Source organism: Ursus maritimus, unplaced genomic scaffold (genome assembly GCF_017311325.1).
Source record: "Ursus maritimus isolate PB19 unplaced genomic scaffold, ASM1731132v1 scaffold_5, whole genome shotgun sequence".
In the NCBI taxonomy this organism is placed as follows: Eukaryota; Metazoa; Chordata; class Mammalia; order Carnivora; family Ursidae; genus Ursus; species Ursus maritimus.
The window spans coordinates 51,724,820-51,743,586 of record NW_024426663.1 but is presented as its reverse complement, the minus strand read 5'-3'; the positions used below and the strand labels follow the sequence as shown (position 1 = coordinate 51,743,586).

General features: G+C 43.7%; 1 protein-coding gene and 1 long non-coding RNA gene across 5 annotated transcripts in view; one reads left to right on the top strand and one right to left on the bottom strand.

Annotated features, from left to right (window-relative positions):
- The window catches only part of LOC103663711, a 332,830-nt gene that overhangs the window by 166,163 nt on the left and 147,900 nt on the right, over nt 1-18,767 (top strand). The gene's annotated exons all lie outside the window — the stretch shown is intronic.
- The window catches only part of FGF1 (fibroblast growth factor 1), a 93,838-nt gene continuing 89,701 nt past the window's right edge, over nt 14,631-18,767 (bottom strand). For 3 of the 4 annotated variants that reach the window (XM_008691454.2, XM_008691455.2, XM_008691453.2), the window contains exon 5: nt 14,631-17,961. In XM_008691454.2, the coding sequence (XP_008689676.1) occupies nt 17,767-17,961 (195 nt within the window). In that variant the 3' untranslated portion in view covers nt 14,631-17,766. The remainder of the gene's footprint in view (nt 17,962-18,767) is intronic. The other variant, XM_040622291.1, reaches the window with a different exon arrangement.

Below are 18,767 nucleotides of genomic sequence, written 5' to 3'. Positions count from 1 at the left end.
CCTCAGTCCGGGAAGACATAAACTCTCAATTCTGACCCCTTCCTGTGGCAGTTTTTTGAGGTTAAACTCTCTAGCTAAACTCTCTGGACTCTCTCCAGGGTCCAAAATATTTTTACATAGTTGTCCTCTAAAAGGTATTTCTTTAATCTTATTTCTATTATTGTTATCTATGGGAGGGCTTCATGTCTGCTTCATTCCTCTGACATTTCTATGGAAGCAGTCCACCCATTAGGTTATTAATTTCAGTATCTCTGTAGCTCATTTGAAATTTTATTTCATTCCTATCTGAGTTAAACTCACTTGGTGTTCATGGTAGTCTTTTTATTTCTCACACTGTAAGTCCCTTTTGAAAAAATGTATTTGACCACTTTAAGTGTACTCATTGATGGTCTGTATCCAGTTAGTACCCAAAAGTCCGGTGTCTGAAGTGCTTAAGTATTCCTCAGCACCATTTTTGTCCACCAACTTCCTCTTGTTCAACTTTTTATAAGTAATTTATGTTTTGTTTTGTTTTGTTTTAGAGTGTGAGAGAGAGAGCGAGAGAGCGTGTGTGGGCAGGGGAGGGGCAAAGGGAGAGAGAGAATCTTCAGCAGGCTCCATGCTTAGCTCAGAGCCTGAGGCAGGGCTTGATCTCATGACCCTGAGATCATGACCTGAGCTGAAACCAAGAGTCAGAAACTTAACCAACTGAGCCACCCAGTTGCCCAGTAATTCTTGGGTTGTTTGCTTGTACTTGCCCACTAAAGAATGTGATATACTAAAGAATATCACGGACCACTGTCTTACGTTAATTTCTAAGGCTATGGGTTCCTAGATGAGGCAGGTAGTATAAGTTTGTAGGCCAATTCTACTTGACGACAGGCTCATGATTATAGATTCTTAGAGGGAGACTTTCCTTTCTCATGATACAGACCGGAGGACAGCCATATCCTCAAGCCAGGAGATAGATTTTTTCCCCCTGATCCATCCCATCATTAACTGTACAGCTCTTTGAAACTCCTGGTTAGCAGTAATCTCAGTTATAGTTTCTTCTTACTTCCAGTTCAGGACCTCTCCTTTGTCACCTCACCCCACCGGAAGCTTTTAAAGCTTCATCTACTTGATTACTATGAGAAATGAGATGAACTTCTTTTTTTTCTATTGATAGCTTGCATTTTATTTATTTTTAAATAATTTTTTATTATATTATGTTAGTCACCATACAGTACATCCCTAGTTTTTGATGTAAAGTTCGATGATTCATTAGTTGTGTAGAACACCCAGTGCACCCTGCAATACGTGCCCTCCTTACTACCCATCACCAGCCTATCTCATTCCCCCATCCCCCTCCCCTCTGAAGCCCTCAGGTTGTTTCCCAGAGTCCATAGTCTCTCATGGTTCATTCCCCCTTCTGTTTACCCTCTCTTCTTCCCTTTCTTCTCCTACCGATCTTCCTACTTCTTATGTTCCATAAATGAGTGAAACCATATGATAATTGTCTTTCTCTGCTTGACTTATTTTGCTTAGCATTATCTCCTCCAGTCCCATCCATGTTGCAGCAAATGTTGAGAAATCGTTTTTTCTGATGGCTGAGTAATATTCCATTGTATATATGGACCACATCTTCTTAATCCAGTTATCTGTTGAAGGGCATCTTGGCTCCTTCCACAATTTAGCTATTGTGGACAATGCTGCTGTGAACACTGGGGTGCATATGGTCCTTCTCTTCACTACGTCTGTATCTTTGGGGTAAACACCCAGTAGTGCAATGGCTGGATCATAGGGTAGCTCAATTTTTAACTTTTTAAGGGACCTCCAGAAATGAGATGAACTTCTAATACTGCCAGTTCCCACTTACTGCTCTGATTTTTTATTTTCTAATTGATTTGAATTTCTACTCTGGAAAGTTTTGAACAGAAAAAATTTAAAAAGAATGCGATAAACTCTCATACATCCACCTCCTATATTTATTCATTGTTAACATTTTGCCTATTTGCTTTTGTGTGTGTGTTTGCTGAACCATTGTAAATTATATATATCATGATATTTTACCCCTGAATATATTATTATGCATCTCCAAAAATGAGGGTTTTTTTTAAACAAGATTGTAGTACTATTTAATACCTAACAAATTCTATTAATCAGTATTCTCCAGAGAAATTGTGTGTGTGTGTGTGTGTGTGTGTGTGTGTGTGTGTGTGTGTGGAGAGAGAGAGAGAATGTATGTGTGTGTAGAAGGGGTAGGAGAGGAAAAGAATTATCTAAGACATTTTGCCAGAAAATTCTGTAGGACCAAAAGTCATGTATTTCTAGACTGAAAGGGCCCACCACTAACCTACTGCAATGTATGAAAAGATCCATAGCAAGGTGCATTATTCTAGTACTTCAAATACTGGAGCCAGAGAAGATAGTGAAAACTTCCAGAGAGGAAAAGAGGTAACATTCGATGATCAGGAATCAGAATGGCATTATACTTCCTCACGTCAGCACTGTAAGCTTAAGGGACAACAGAGCAATGCCTTCATGTTTCTGAGGGAGGATAATTTACAACTGAGACTTCCATATCCAGCTAGACTCTCAAATGAAGACAGAAACACCTTCTAAAAAGTAACTTTCCATTTACCATTTGTGAAAAAGCTACCAGAGGAAGTATTAAATAGCCAGGGGCTAAATTAAGAAAGAAGATTGTGTGGGATCCTGGAATAGTAAACCTAAAACAGGAGAGAGGCACAAGGAATCCCAGGAAAATAGTGGTGGGAAGCCCCAGGGTCATGGCGCTGTGAAAGGCGCTACAGATCCGAGGGCTCCAAGAGGGATGTCTCGATGAAAATCGAAACAGTAAAAAATGTGGTTGATTGTATTGAGAGGCTTTTTAGAGTTTGTCTGAAAGTTTGAGGCTAAATTGGTGATGAGTAAGCTGAAAATGGAGGAAATGAAAGACAGACACTTGTATGAAGAATGACATGAAATCATACCCTCACTTATATGTAACTAATAGTCACAACATCTTACTAATGTGAACATTGACTCTTGAACTAACCAGTGATGTAACTCTTTAGGGATGATGGAAGGGCCCTGGGATGGGATAGAAGTTATGTAGATAACTGGCTGGCCTATAGTGTAAAAAGCTAAATCTGTATCTTCCATAGAATGAAACTAATGCATACTGTTTAATAGATACTGTTTAGAAATACAAAGTCAGGGGCGCCTGGGTGGCTCAGTCGTTAAGCGTCTGCCTTCGGCTCAGGGCGTGATCCCAGCGTTCTGGGATCGAGCCCCACATCAGGCTCCTCTGCTGGAAGCCTGCTTCTTCCTCTCCCACTCCCCCTGCTTGTGTTCCCTCTCTCGCTGGCTGTCTCTCTGTCAAATAAATAAATAAAATCTTAAAAAAAAAAAAAATACGAAGTCAAGTATCCCGAGAAATATCTAGAAGAAATAAAAGTGGTTGTGTCTGGAGAGCAGGAGTGCAATGGGAAAGGATACTGCTGTTATAAATTTTGTAATACTGTATTTTTAAACCTGTGTGCCTGCATTAGTTTGATTTTAAATTTTTTAATTAAATATAAAAAATTCATTAATTTCAGAATTTTCAGTACTCTCTGTAATTAATTAACTGTGACACAGATAAAGATGCATCATGACATCACCATATTGGTAAAGATCTAAATATTCCTTACCTTCTTCAAGGGCAGAGTGTTCCACCTTCTAAATTTCCACTGTCCAATGCAGTAGCCCCTAGGCATGCATAAATATTTTAATTAAAATAAATAAAATTCAAACTTCACTTCTTTAGTTGTACTAGTGACATTTCCAAGTGCTCAGTAGCCACATGTGGCTAGTGGCTGTTGTATTAGATAGCACTGTCCTAAATCATTCTCAGATTCATCGCTTCTTCCTAGCTCAGTGCTGGTCTTTTTGAGGCAGTATGCAGTAGCGATGGAAGGTATGGGCTCTGGAGTCACAATGCATGAGCTCCAGTGTGGGTTTCATCACCTCCTAGCTCTGTACCTTTGGGCACATCATATAACTGCTCAGTGCCTCAGCTTCCCCATCTGTAAAGTGAGGATAGTAATAGCACTGACACCTCCTGAGGGTTGTAAGGATAGACCGTCATAATGCATTTACATGAGATATTAGCATCATGTCTGGCCCATGGTAAGCACTCAGAAAAGGTTACCTACTGCAACTAGTATCATTATCATCGTGTCTGCCGCAGATCTCTTCAACTGTTTCTTTCTTTTTTTATATATAATTTTTATTTTGTTACATTAGTCACCATACGGTACATCCCCAGTTTTTGATGCAATGTTCCATGATTCATTATTTGCGTATAACACCCAGTGCACCATGCAATATGTGCCCTCCTTAATACCCATCACCAGCCTATCCCAATCCCCCACCCTCCTCCCCTCTGAAGCCCTCAGTTTGTTTCCCAGAGTCCACAGTCTCTCATGGTTCATTCCCCCTTCTGTTTACCCCACTTCATTCTTCCCTTCCTTCTCCTACCGATCTTCCTATTTCTTATGTTTCATAAATGAGTGAAACCATATGATAATTGTCTTTCTCTGCTTGACTTATCTTCAACCGTTTCTGAGCTTGCATGCAGCCTTGTTGTCCACAGCCTCGCAGAGACCCCAGTGGAAATGAGCCTCACCTGTCTGCAGCAGGGACCTGTTTCGTGAGGAATGGATGGCCCTTCTCCTATCCCTGTCTTATATTCCCCCCTCCCCCACACTTGTGCTTTTTGGGATCTCCTCTCAGCCTATGCCACAATCATGGTCTCAGGGTCTGTTTTGGGGGAACTGACATTAAGAAAATCATCACCGTCACCACTGCCATCAGCTCAGGTTCTCCTCATCCCAAGACCACACTCTTTTATTTTTAAAGATAGATTTATTTATTAGAGTGAGCAGGCACATGGTGGGGAGGGGCAGAGGGAGAGGGAGAATCTCAAGCAGACTCCCCGCAGAGTGTGGAACCCAATGCAGAACTTGATCCTAGCACCCTGAGATCATGACCTGAGCCAAAACCAAGAGTGGGATGCTGAACTGAGTCAGCCACCCGGTGCCCCCCAAGACCACTCTCTCTTTTTTTTTTTTTTTAAAGATTTTATTTATTTACTTGACACAGAGAGAGAGACAGCCAGCGAGAGAGAGAACACAAGCAGGGGGAGTGGGAGAGGAAGAAGCAGGCTCATAGCAGAGGAGCCTGATGTGGGGCTCGATCCCATAACGCCAGGATCACGCCCTGAGCCGAAGGCAGACGCTCAACGACTGAGCCACCCAGGCGCCCCCAAGACCACTCTCTTACAGTGGCTTTCTGACGGGTTTTCCCATCTTCTTTTCCACACAACGGCTGGAGCTATCGCAGTTTACTCTCAATGTGGAGTTACGACCTACCTGCAGAATGTCTCCACTGGTTTCTTCTTGCCCAAAGATAGAATTTAAGCTTAGTCCTGCAATAAAGAACCTTCCCAAATTCCCCAAAGCCTACCTTACCAGCTTCACCTCTGGTTGGTTATGCTGCTGTCCATCCTCTAAACCATTCTCCTCTGTCTTTCTGTGTCCTAGCTTGTGCTGTCTCCTTTGATTGGAGTAATGATTGTAGCAGTAATAGTTACACACTTACCTTGCACCAAGCAGTGTTCTGTGCAGTCTACACTGATGAGCTCATTTCATCCTCACCTTGACCCTGTGAGGGAGGTTTTAATATTCTCCCTGTGTTAGAGATGTGGAAACCGCATACTGAATAGTGCCAGCTTGTACCCTATATGCGAAAGGAAAGCGACATCACACACGCACACAGTTAACTTAAAAGAAATAAACTTTACCAACTCAGGAGAGAGAGAGCATGCGGGAGGGAGGAAGGAGAAAGAGAACAGTAAATACTGTGGGTGATCTGCCTGACATTCTTCTCCCAAATCTGTGTGCTCCCAAGGGAGTGAGGGGAGGCAGGGTCTGCTGTTGTCCTGGTTTTCCAGACCTCTTGTACTGGGAGCACCTGGCTGGCTGAATGGGATTACAGGGCTTAATTTTTCACAGTGTTCATATGGCATAGGCCCCCCAAATGCATGCCAGTTCCTCACTGAGATATGGTATGCCCATCTCTCTGGGGGCTTTTCAGGACTGAGTTTGACCATGGGGGACTGACTTCTCTTTGTAAGTGGACTCTCTCGTTCCTAATCCATGAGTGAGGTGAGACTCCATCGTCCTGCTTCCCTCCCCCCATTTCCCCATGGTCCTGCTTCCTTTTCCCACTTCCTCGTCTGTAGACAGCTGCTCATCTCTTCTGACACAGGTCAGACATCACCTCCTCTGGGAAGCTTTCCCTCACTCCCCCAGGAGGAATTTTTCCTTCCACCTGTGCTCCGGGAGCACCGTGCACGCATTTCTTTCTGTGCTCTCTTAGGTTGCGTTTTGACAGTTTATTTATGAACCACATCCCCCAGCTGAGTGTGGGAGTCCTCAGTAGAGTGCGTTGTTCTCTTCCCCCACGTTTGTTTCAATAACCTCCTCCATGGCAGAGACTCAGGAGCTGTCTTCTTTGTTTGGTTGTCACGAAGGCAGGTTTCTGTGTCTTCCAGAAAAAGGAGTGAGATCAATTCAGAAGGGTTATTATGCAGAATTGGTCATGTTTCTTACAGAATCTGGAGCCCCCCTATTCTGTCTCTATTCACTTTCGGTCCTTTGGTTTGTTTTCCCCACAAGGTCAGTGTTTGGCTGTAGGACTTTAAGAAGCCACTCTTTACAGGGCAATGTGGTCTGTTGAGTTTTCCTCATTAGAGCTGTGTAAATATGTTTGTGTTCTCTATTTTCATCCCCAGATTAAGACATCTCCGTCAGCCAGCCAGATCCCCCCCCCCCAAACCCTGAAACTGGCACCATCTCTGAAGAGTTTCCAAGTTGCCTGTTTTTTGGGGTTTTTTTGTTTTTTATCTTATGAAGGATGTGGTTTTTGGTTATGTGATTCTTTTTAAGCCGCTTCATTTGTTTTTGGACTGATTAATAGCATAGCTCCCCAAACTTGGACAGAAACGTCAAATTCAGAATCTCTGGAAGTACAGCAGTAAGAAGCTAATTAGTTCATGTTTTCCATATGAATGAGACTCAAATACACAATCACTGCTTCCTTGTTCTATCTCTCACCCTTGACTGTGCTGGCAGACCTTGCTCTTCCTTTTCGATATAAGGGGATTTGTTGGGAACAAAAAGCATTTCCCTATACTCCACCTGCTGGATAGAATGAATAAAAGCCTGGGGGAAAGTGCTAAATATTTAACAAATGTAACCTCAGCCCCTGTGAAGTTTCAAGTCTGGAATACATTTCACAGTCCCAGGCCAGAAACATGCATGTGGATGCTGCTTATTTGTGTCCCTTGGCAGAGGGTCTAGAGAAGTGTTACAATTCAGTTGTGTGGGGGAGAGAGAGAGGGAGAGCGAATGCTTATGTATATATAGCTTAAACTGTTATCTACAGATGCTGGAGCACGGAATCCACCTAACTTCCCTTTTCCATCACTGGCCTCTACTTTGCCAGCGAGCCTCAGTTCACGACATGCTCCCTACCCCTTGGTCACCACACTTGAGCCTCATTGGCATTGTGTTCCCTCCTGCCACAGGGCCTTGGCGTATGCTGCTGCCTCTATCTGTAATGTTCATCACAACACACATTCCACCTCTTTATCTTGTCAGCTCTTACTCTTCTTTCAGATATTAGCCCACTTCTTCAGAGAAGCCCTTAAGTAAGTTAATTCCCCCTGTTATATAGTCTGAGGATATTGGATACTTCTCATTATAAGCACTTGTCACACTTGTGGTTTTACATTTCTCTGTGTGATCCTTTGTATAAATTGCTTCCTAAAGTATGGTACACATATGGCACAAATGACATGCAGGTGTTCATTTTTAAAAATTTTAAAGTTATATATTTATTTTGATGTGTATTTGAAAAAAATATGTATATACTTATAGCTTATCCTTTTGTGAACATTTTAGCCTATGTTGGGCCTAAATAGATAAAACTGTGAATCCACCATCCATAAGCCAGAGGAAGTAGAAGTACCATGATCAGGCAATGGGCATATAAGCAAAAATTTTGGAAGCAGTATACAAATGACTGAAATTTGGGAAATAGGTTGATACGTTTCTGCTCACTAGAATATAAGCTCCAGAAAAGAGCTCTTTTATGCACTATTGTTTCCACCAGGCTTGGTGTGTGTCTGGGCCTTGATAAACAGTTGTTGAAAGACTTGACAAGTGATTGAATGAACAATGTTATGACTCAAGAGGTGCCCCTCCTAAGTGACTTCAGGCCAGCCGTAGATCAGACAGTAAGAAAGAAGGTTGAGATTTCTCGTGAGGACCATCCGTATGGATTGCACACAGTTGGCACAGATGGGAACTCTGTAGACTTAGAGCATTCAGCTTCAGATGCCCAACAGCTTTGTTGAGTCACAGGGCTGTCAGGGACCTTTACAGTTACCCTGCTCAGAGCCATGCCTCTAGCATCCTGGGCAGGTGTTGTCACAGGCTGGGCTCCCCCAGAAGCAGACTGTGAAGTGAAGATCTACCTGCCAGCAGTTTATTAAAGATCTGGGGACCAACCACTGTGGGAGGGCAGGAAGCTGGATAGGGCAGAAGGAGAAGGGAGGCAGTCTCAGTAGGGGCTGCAGCCGACATCATGAGAAGTTCTGAAGCTGAAATGATCCTGGGGAGCTGTCTGGCGCCAAAGCAAAGGGGCAGTTATGCCCCGATGCAGACTGCCTCAGAGGGCCGTGCCCTGGGCAAGGCAGCTGTCTCCACCCAGGCCATCCCGGAAGGGTGCTGATGGTGTCATCTTGGGAGGCAGATGAGGCTGACGTGTCAGACTCTACCACAGGTGTCCAGTCAATCTCTGTGGGACAGTCTCCCGGAGTGGCAGATATCAGTCGCTACGGTTGGAATGGCTGTAGTTGTTACAAGTTTGTTTTTTCCTTTATGCTGAACCAAAGCCCCTTCCTTGTTAAGTTCCACATACCTATACTCATTTGGACCAGCAGAGCAAGAAAACCAAAATCACCCTTGAACTATCTGAAGAGAGCAAAGTCATCTCATTTTAAATCTCTTAACCAAACACACATAGTTTCTTTGGCTCTATTTTTGCACGTTTTTAAGATGTGCCATATAAAAGTAAGCTTGGAGTCAATCTAGACTTTCATTATTTATTTGAGAGAGAGAGAGAGAGAGCTCACAGGGGGAGGAGCAGAGGGAGGAGGACAAGCAGACTCCATGCTGCGTGCAGAGCCGGTCATGGGGCTCCATGCCACCACCCTGAGATCGTGCCCTGAGCCAAAATCAAGAGTCGTTGCTCAACCAACTAAGCCACCCAGGTGCCCCTCTTTTTACTTTTATTTTTTTTATTATTTTTTAAAAAGATTTTATTTATTTGAGAGAGAGAGAGAGAGAGCACGAGCAGGAAGAAGGGCAGAAGGAGAGAGAGAAGCAGAGTCCCTGCTGAGCAGGGAGCCCAACGTGTGGCTTGATCCCAGGACCCCGAGATCATGACCTGAGCTGAAGTTATACACTCAACTGAATGAGCCACTCCATTTTGAATCTTTTTTAAATGAATTGTTTAAAAGCAGGATCTTTCTGAGTGTGGGTTCATGAAAACAATCCCTGGGAACCTGAATAGAGAATCTAAAAGATCATTTTTACCCCTATCTTATTATAATATATATAATTGCATTTATTATAAAACAGTTGCAAATGTTTATTCAAGCCTTTTTGTATGTCAGATATTATATTAGAAGTACTTGCATGCCTCCATCACAGTGGATCCTCTCACCAAGCGTATGAGGTCGATACTGTTCGGATCCTCACTTTGTGGAGGAGGACATGGAGGGCAGCTAGATTCAGTCACTTGCCCAAAGTTACCAAGTCAGTAAACGGAGGAGCCAGGATTCCGACTCCGCTGGTCTGCTCCGGAGCTAGCTGCTTCTCTGTGTGTATATTGCACTGGTTAGGGTTGCTTTAAAATAGCAAAGGACCTTATTATTTCCCTGAAAAAATAAAATAAAATAGCAAATGGCTTAATATCTGAAGGAACTAACTTGAATGTATGTGATCGTCTTTGGAGAAGCTCAGAGGTCTCAGAAAGCACTGATTTTTTAAAGGGAATAAAGCCAAAAAAAAAAATGATGCCTTCCTCTAGGGACTGTGGCCATCCACTATGACAGTAAGCTTTGTAAGAGCGAGGACCACATTTATTCATCGCTAATGCCATGTCTAGCAGAGTATCCAAACCATGGTTATGCAGGTTGTCGGTTCTTGCCTATCTGCTCCAAATCCATTCCTCTGTGCCTCCTTTTGTCACACTGCAGCTGGACCCCGACAAGGTTTCTCCTTTGCCAGCCAATGCAGCTTAGGCTTTGTCAGCAGAGGGCACCGGAGGGACACTTCTAGGGGTAGGGGCTTGTCTTTGGGGTTCTAGTACTTTCTTCTAGCTCCGATGGCATGGTGGCCGGCGGGCAGCTTCCTGTGCGAAACTGGCTGGTGCACAACGTGCAAGGAGTCGCGCTGGCTCTTGAGCGCGCCCAGTGGAAGCTCCCTGAGGGGCCACGGTGAGATCCTTGGGCCACAGCCACCCCTTTGCCAATGGAGTCCAAATCTCATCCCTGAGAGAAGGCCCTCTCTCAATTTCTTTCTTCCTTGAGTTCTTTCTGTAGCCTTGGAAGAGAAGCTGCTCCCTCCATCTGCTATTCCAATATTGCTTAGAGATCTCTTTACCCCCTCAGTAGTTAATCCCTTTTTATTAGTTAACAATTCTTCCCATTAAAGTTTCCCTGTTCAAATTATTGGTGTGGTCTCAGTTTCCAGACCGGACCCTCACAAACACAATGCTAGATACTCAATAGATGACCAGTAAATGAATGAATGAGGGAGGGAGGGAATTGAGGAAAAATGCTTCATTTTCAACATAGTCCTGCTGTTTATTCTTGAGGACTCAATGGTGTGGGGTAGCCCCCTGCCCTGCCAAACTCTTCCCAAATGTTCAGGATGCTTGAGAATACGCAGTTTCAAGCATTCTATAAGACCTCTCTCTCTTCTTCTCCTCAGGTAAATATTCTATGACAGATTCCAGTGGCACCATGGATAGGGAAACAAGTTCCTCTCTCCTATGTCCCCTCTGCACGCCTGCCCTGGATTTACGATTTGATCCTGTAATATCAGAAATAATCCAGCCAGTCCTAAAACCTGCACCATTTCCCAGGTCACACTCAGGGCTCCTAATGCAGGTGGTTTGTTTGTTTGTTTGTTTGTTTTTAAAGATTTTATTTATTTGAGAGAGAGAAAGGGAGAGTGAGCATGAGGGAGAGAGAGCGCGAGGGAGAGAGTGAGCACCAGAGGGAGTAAAGGCAGAGGCAGGAAAGGAAAAGGAAAAGCAGACTCCCCACGGAGCAGGGAGCCTGACGCAGGACCCGATCCCAGGACCCCAGAATCATGACCTGAGCCAAAGGCAGACACTTAACTGACTGAGCCACCCAGGTGCCCCCCCCCAAGTGTTGTATTTTGAGAAAGCCATAGATCTCACTGTTCGCTTCTATAGGAAACTACTGAACTCTCAACACAGTTGACGTCACAGACTGTGAACAGTCCTGTTTTTACAGGGCAAACAAAGCCAGTTAGTGTACGGAGACATCCTTGTAACTTACTTTGGAGGAAGAAGCTCTGGGCCAAGGCATATCAGTAAAAGAGTCTAACCTCTTGCTCTTATGTATCTCTGGGTAAGACTAAAAAAAGAATTTCTCTTAAGGCAGGAAAATATGAAATACAAAAATCACAATGATGTGCGTCTCTGTGACGACTTGCACAAGCCACTTGTCTACACCTACATCCCCAAACACAGCAACCAAGTGAACCAAATCCTGAAATTGAACACACTTCCAAACAAGGAGCGCCCAACCCTTCATTAAGGCTGATAGAAGAGCACATCAAGGACATGGTGAGGTTTTGCTTGTTTACGTAATAAAGTAGACACCAGTGTTTAGCTGCTAAATGTGTAAATGTAGCCTGTGTGACAGTGGGTAGCTCAGAGGGAAGGAAGCAATTTAGGAAATACCTCCTTCCCACATCACACACATTCTCAGACCCATCAGAAGACCCCAAAACTAGGTCCTACAATACATGCGTTTTATAAAGCAAACCTACCCTCCAGCTTCGGGCTGTGTGTGACCTGGTTTCTCTTTTTAATTTTCTAACTGGGGTGGAAAGCTAACAGTGTAGTATGTCATGGTCAATATGTCAACCGCAGAGTGGGTACAGTGTTACAGAAAGATCCCAGTAGTCATTTAGGACATTTCCCTGTAACTTGAGGGAATGTGAGATGGATCACTGAGGTCACGAGCGCCCTGTGTCGGATCCCCACGTCTCAGGCTCTGAGTTCTCTGACTGGGTTTTAGAGTAAATATTATGTACAGTAATGGGAGATTCTTTCTGGGGCTGGAGGACAAGTTTAAGGAGTGGAGTTGGAAGGTGGGGGTGTGCCACTTTTCACGAGCCATTATTGCAATTTTAATGGTTGTCAAACAAATGCCTAGTGATTTTGAAATGGAGACATTACAAGTCCCATGGCTAGGTCAGGCTTAAGTCTTCCTATATTGCACTACTGCTCTTACAAATAATTTTTGTTAATTTGTACAAGTGCACTTGAAGGCATGTCTTTGTTTGATGTATCTCTATTACCATCCTCCTCAATATAACGGTGACCCAAGGGTGCTTGGGGTTAGGATTCCCCTCCCCTCTCCACCCCATGGCAGCTAGGACATCACTCAGATGCATATGGAAGGCAGTGACTTCAGTTATACTTTTCTCTTTTGCTGTCAGTTTCACCCATAAGAGGCCAATTCTCAGCCAGACTAACCCTCTCAAACATTTAGGGCATAGAGTTACATTTTTTAGTTGGTTCAGCAAAGGTGAAAATTTTCAAATCCCTGTATAAGATGCATTCCAGTAGCAATGGTGTTTATCTTGTCACTGAGTGATGGATGGGAAACTCTTCTGTTAGGTAGGTAAGAGGGTAATTGTCAGAAAGCGATGGGGGGCTGGGAGGATGCTCAGAGGCTCTGGGCGTCTCATCTTTTCCTGGCTCAACCTTCTTTTCAAGTCTTGTTTATGAATTAAGAGTTTGGGGACGGGGAGCAAAAGGGAGGAATGAAGTGAAGACTGTGGAAGTTAGGCAGGGAATGCCCTCAAGCCCCACAGTGATGAGAGTTTCAAAGGAGAGGAGGGGGGTCAGAGTCCTCAGGGCTCTGCCAGCAGAAATCTGCTAAAAACATAGGAGGCTTTGCAGGCAGCAGTGGTTGCCTGTGGGATCTGCATCGTTACATTCATTTTGCATGATTAGAAGCAAGCCAACTAAAAGAATTCACCAAGCCCTCAGAACAGATGGTTCCTGGGTAACAGGATGTCCCCTTGTCTTTGAACAAACCGTGTTTTTGAAAAAACTGAAGTCATCATACAGGATCCTAATTGGGTCTCGTCATCTTCAGGATGAAGACCAGTTGCTTTGAGCCAGCGTTTTCCAAAAAATTGTGGTTGTAACCCATTAATGTTGTGACCCAATTTAATGGATCTTTGACCAGCATTTTTTAGTGGAATGAAATGGGAAAAAATGCATCACCTGTATATAGTTTCCTGCTGTTTTTGTTTCAGTTGTGTGTGTGTGTGTGTGTGATATATGCTGGGTTGTGATGGAAAATGTAGTTCTTACTGTGGCTCAAGCTCCAGAGTAGGAAAGTATTGGGTTTAGGCGACTTTAAAAGGAAAAGGAGCGATTGATTGTTGTGTGTAATTGGTAGAGTGGACAAACGCTGCCGAACCATTATTAATAGGTACACGTGCTTGTGCGAGGATGTGTGTGAGAGCCTGTGTGTGTGTGTATATGTGTGGGTGTTTGTGTTTGTGATCTGATTCTGCCATGAGGTTTAGGCAACAGTATGCTTTCTCCTAAGAATAAGAAGTCCTAAGATTGAGGGGCTCCTGGGTTGGCTCAGTGGGTTAAGTGTCTGACTTCAGCTCAGGTCATGATCTCGGGGTCCTGGGATCGAGCCCCTTGTAGGTCTCCGTGCTCAGCGGGGAGCCTGCTTGTTTCTTTCCCTCTTGCTCTGCCCTTTCCCCTTTTTGTGCTCTGTGTCTCTCTCAAATAAATAAATAAAATTAAATAAAAAGAAGTACTAGTATTGAGAAGTTTATTTAAGGTGATGTTGCTTAGTATGATAGTGATTTCAGAAAATCTAATGGGCAAATGTGTTACCCTTCATTAAGGCACTTGCCTAAGGACAAGCTGGTCAACTGTACGATAGTAGCATAAATTTTCGTAATTTATACTATGAAAAAAAGTACCTGTTGAGTTAGTTATGGTCCTTGACTCTTCAGGGGGCAAATCCCCTGAAAATACTTGATGGATGGATCTCTAGAAAAACACTAATATTTCCTCAGGTTTCCAAACAAAATGAGAACTGTTTCTGCCTTAGCTTTTCCTGTCAGCTTTTAAGGCATCCTATCCGGTGACAAGCTGTGTCTAGAAAACAAAGCAGCCACACCTGTCAAGTGTGGGGGGAAGACCTTCCATAGGAAGATGAGACCTGTGATGTTCTAAAACTCAGAGAGACAGTATCACCTTTTAGTGGAACATTTATTATAAGGTGCCAAAAAAAGAGAGACAGTGATGTAAAAGGACAGATGTCTTCTTCATCAGAGGTCTGCTTCGCAGCCCGTGGGCTCAGCTGGTTTAGGCTATATGTCCCACGAAGCTGAGGAGTTGGGCTCCGTCCCCTCTGACACAAAGCAAGGACCTTGATCTCCAGGAACACTTGACGCTCCACTCAGTTTTTGATAAGTACACACTGTTGGCCAGAGGAGGCTCTAATGATCATCCCTTCCAAGGAAACAGATCACTAACTGCCTCCACCTCCGTACCGAAAACAGTCAAAAGCATAAACGCTACGATGCTTTGTACAGAATGTCAGGCAATTCTTAACAGTTGGCCTGAGAATGAATCCACACGAGAGGCATGTGACAAGCAGATGGCGACTTGACTTACTCAAGGAAGAGAGAGCGCAACAGGAATGCTCCATGTTTAAGAGCACGTTCCCGATGGCGGGGATCTGCCAACGACTCCCTTCTTACAAGATCTGACAGGCTCTTTCCCCAATCTGAAAGCGGTCCTCCTAAAGCAGACATGGTCCTGTGGTTGAAAATGTTAGGTTTACCTTGCCATGGCCTCTGACACCTTGATAGGGGTTTATCTTACACTGGGTGTGGCTAATTTTCCAGAACCTGGGTTTCTGGGACTTGCCGTTTGTTCAGCAGGAAGCTACACAGTCTCCGTTTTTACTTGAATGAAGTAAATGTATCCACAGCATCTTTCATCATAAATATAATGCCCTGGGAGAGAATACAGCAGCAAACCAGACAGACAAGGTTTCCAGGGGCCCCGGTACCCAGGACAGTGCCTGGTACACAGTAGGCATGAAATAAATATTCACTGAATGAATGCATGAATAATGACCGGGCGGAGGTTGTGGAGGCCACAGTAGTGTTTCTTCTAACAGCTTTGGATTTCTGAAACCACAGACTTCCGTCTCATCTGTTAGCAACATTTAATTTTTCTTGGCCAGTGTTATATTTGAGTTTGATTCATACACTAAAAATTATGGACCATTATAAATATCTTATATTTCCTCTCTGCGTACCCTTTTCTGCCAGATCTTCAGAGTAAGGAGATGTTAAACCACACTGCAAGATCCCCAACTTGCCTGTAAGGATTTACTAAAATAACATAGAATTGTCTTATCCAAGTTACAAAAACAAAAAGTGCTGAATTCATTTTTCTGTACAAAATGCAGAATATTATGAACTATAGTGTGAACTTAGTTCAGTTCCTCGGTTGCACTGTTGCTTCGAACTTTCACAGATTGTCTTTTTTTTTCCCCATCATAGACATGACAATTCAGTTAGTAAGGAATTATTTTTCAATTAGTCATGTCAGTTCCTTATACCATGAGCTAATATTGTCAGCAGTTTTTATCCACAGTTATCATATCTTTGCTTCAGACTCCCCACTTTCAAAGAAAATTTGTAATAGCACAATGGAAAACGACGTACAATCTCTTTTTATAGGTAATGTAGTGTAAGTAGTAGATAATTGAAGAGCTTATACATCATAGCCTATTATTATTCTCAGTGGCTGAATGCTAATCAGTTAACTGCCTTTGAGCTCTATATTTTTAAATGTGATTAAAACATACAGTCTCACAGTAAATGTAAATGGCTTATTAAGGGCCTTTACATGGCACCAGTATCATATGTCAGAGATGAATGGTGTTTCTAATTTGCTAGCCACTTGGGTCAAGTTTACTTTAAGCAGGAAGCATATTTATACAAGTAATCGTAACACAAATGGTCTCTTGAGAAAAGCTGTTGGTGAGGGTTTAACATTTTTGAAGTATGCTTTTGTATATCTTCTAAATGGGTATTTTATAGGCACCGGGCCAAAGCGCCTCACATCCATGTTCCTTCACACCAGCATCACTGCTGCTCACGCTGCCTGAGAGCTCAGGAAGACTCGTGCTCTGTATGTTTCTAAGGGTGAGGTGAGAGGGGATCAGGGGCTTGAGCCACCTTCCTTTGAACAGCATTCTTCAGGACTTTGCTACTTAAATTGGGGGTGGGGGGGAGGACAGCAGCCCTTGCAGCACCTGGGGCATGTTAGAAATACACAAACCATATCCCAGACCCACCGCATCGGAATCTACACTCAAACCCAATCCGCTTGTGATGTGTAAACACTGCCTGGGACCTCAGATCCTCTGTTTTCTTGGGACAAAGCACCAGTCCTGGTGTCCCTTTCTCTTTCCTCCCCACTTCTAGAATCTATCTCTTTCTAGGAAAGCATCCCCTCAGCCCACGTTTCCTTTCTTTCTCAGCACTCCCACACCCCAGACCCAAATGAATTTACCAACACTGGATGTTTTTGCTTTTATCAAGAGCCGGCTTCTCATGCTGCCTGTCTGACATCATCCTGGGGCTTCCTGCTGCCAAATAATCTTGGGAAAGTCAAGGCATCGTAAGGACTTCCAAAGCTATGCATTTATCCTGCTTTCTTGTGGCTAAGCCTCCCATCCTTTGTTTATTCCGCATTGAGAGCCCAGCCTTCCAAGTTGTCCACCAGAACCCAATCTCCCTTTGCCATTTTAGTCCCTTCTGTTATTGGGTGGGGGAGGGATTTGATTTCTTCATCCCAGTTTGTACTCATGGAACACTGCCTTCCCCTAACCTAGCCATAAGCTGTTGATAGTTGTGGGGTATTGAAAGGACGAAAGGGCATCATGCCAGATGTTTGGGGGAATCACAGATAAGAGTTTACTCAGTAGAGGGAATTGTATGCAGTTACTAATGACCCACATGGCAGCCCCCTGAACACACTTCATTTGGCCACACTTTTTGCATTGAGAGGCTCAGCCTGCAGCAGGTGCCCGGAGGCAACTGGACATCCACACACCCAGACTGACCAGCCAGTTGGCCTCTAGAAGCAATTTGATCCCTCTCTTCCAAACTGTGTTGGAGTAAGAGGCTCTGCAAAAAAAAAAAAAAAAAAAGTGAACTGGGCATTTAGAAGCGCATTGCTTACAAATTCAGGCTTTGTGGACCAGGGGTTAGTGTAGCCAATGGTCAAGGGAACAATCTGGGGTCAACTGGGTGAGGACCCGTCAGCCTCCTCTGGAGTGGTCGGCACCCAGAAGATATTTCTTTAATCAGAGGAGACTGGCAGGGGGAGAAACAGAATTGCTTTCTGGCCATAGTGAGTCCGAGGACCACGTTTGCAGCTTCCGTTCTTCTTGAGACCAACAAACCAATTCTTCTCCGCGTGCTTCTTGGATGTGTAGGTGTTGTAATGGTTTTCCTCCAGCCTTTCCAGGAACAAACATTCCTCATTTGCTGTCTGCTAAAAAGATAAGACCGGAAGAGAATAGAATTATTAGAGATTGGTTTTCAGTGAGGTTTCTCTTTTTACTAGCCCCGCGACCTTGGGCAAGTCTGCTGAGGCTTTTTTGTGCTTCAGTTTCTTTTTCAGGAGAATTGAGATCGTAATGGGACCTGTCTCTGAGGGTAACAGTAATGGTAATAACTTAGAACAGGACCCAGAACCTAGTGAGCCTTCAAATTTATTAACTATTTTTGCAAGCTCCCCTTCCATCTGCTGTCCTCAGGGCCCTGGAGTTCCCTGCTGGGGAGATCCTGAATGACCATAGCACATCAAGGGCAGGGCTGGGCCTTTTGTCTCCAAAGGCTCAGCACATGGACATGATCCTGAAAAATGGCCAAAATCGGTAAAACCAAACCGTGATGTGGTGGGGGTTTTTAAGTTTGGACTTGAAAAATTTAAAAACCACCCCAAAGCCACCCACCCAGATATAGGGAACTGTTTACAATCAATGAACATACTTCCCCATATCTTTACGTATGAACACACAGAAGGACATAGATAAAGCCATACGGATAGAGGCTGATGATGTTAGCAAAATGGCATGCTATCCCATTTTTAAAAAAAAAAATAGGAAATAAACCTATGAAAACATTCAATCTCACAAGAAAATGCAAATTAAAAACAATTCAACATGTTGGCTATAATATCTGCAAAGAACAAAAAAATTTACAATGCTTAGTATTATGAGAGCATAGGAAATTGGCACTTCCGTGCACTGTTGGTGAGATAAATTGGTGGCAATTTTCTGAGGGTAGTTTGGCAAC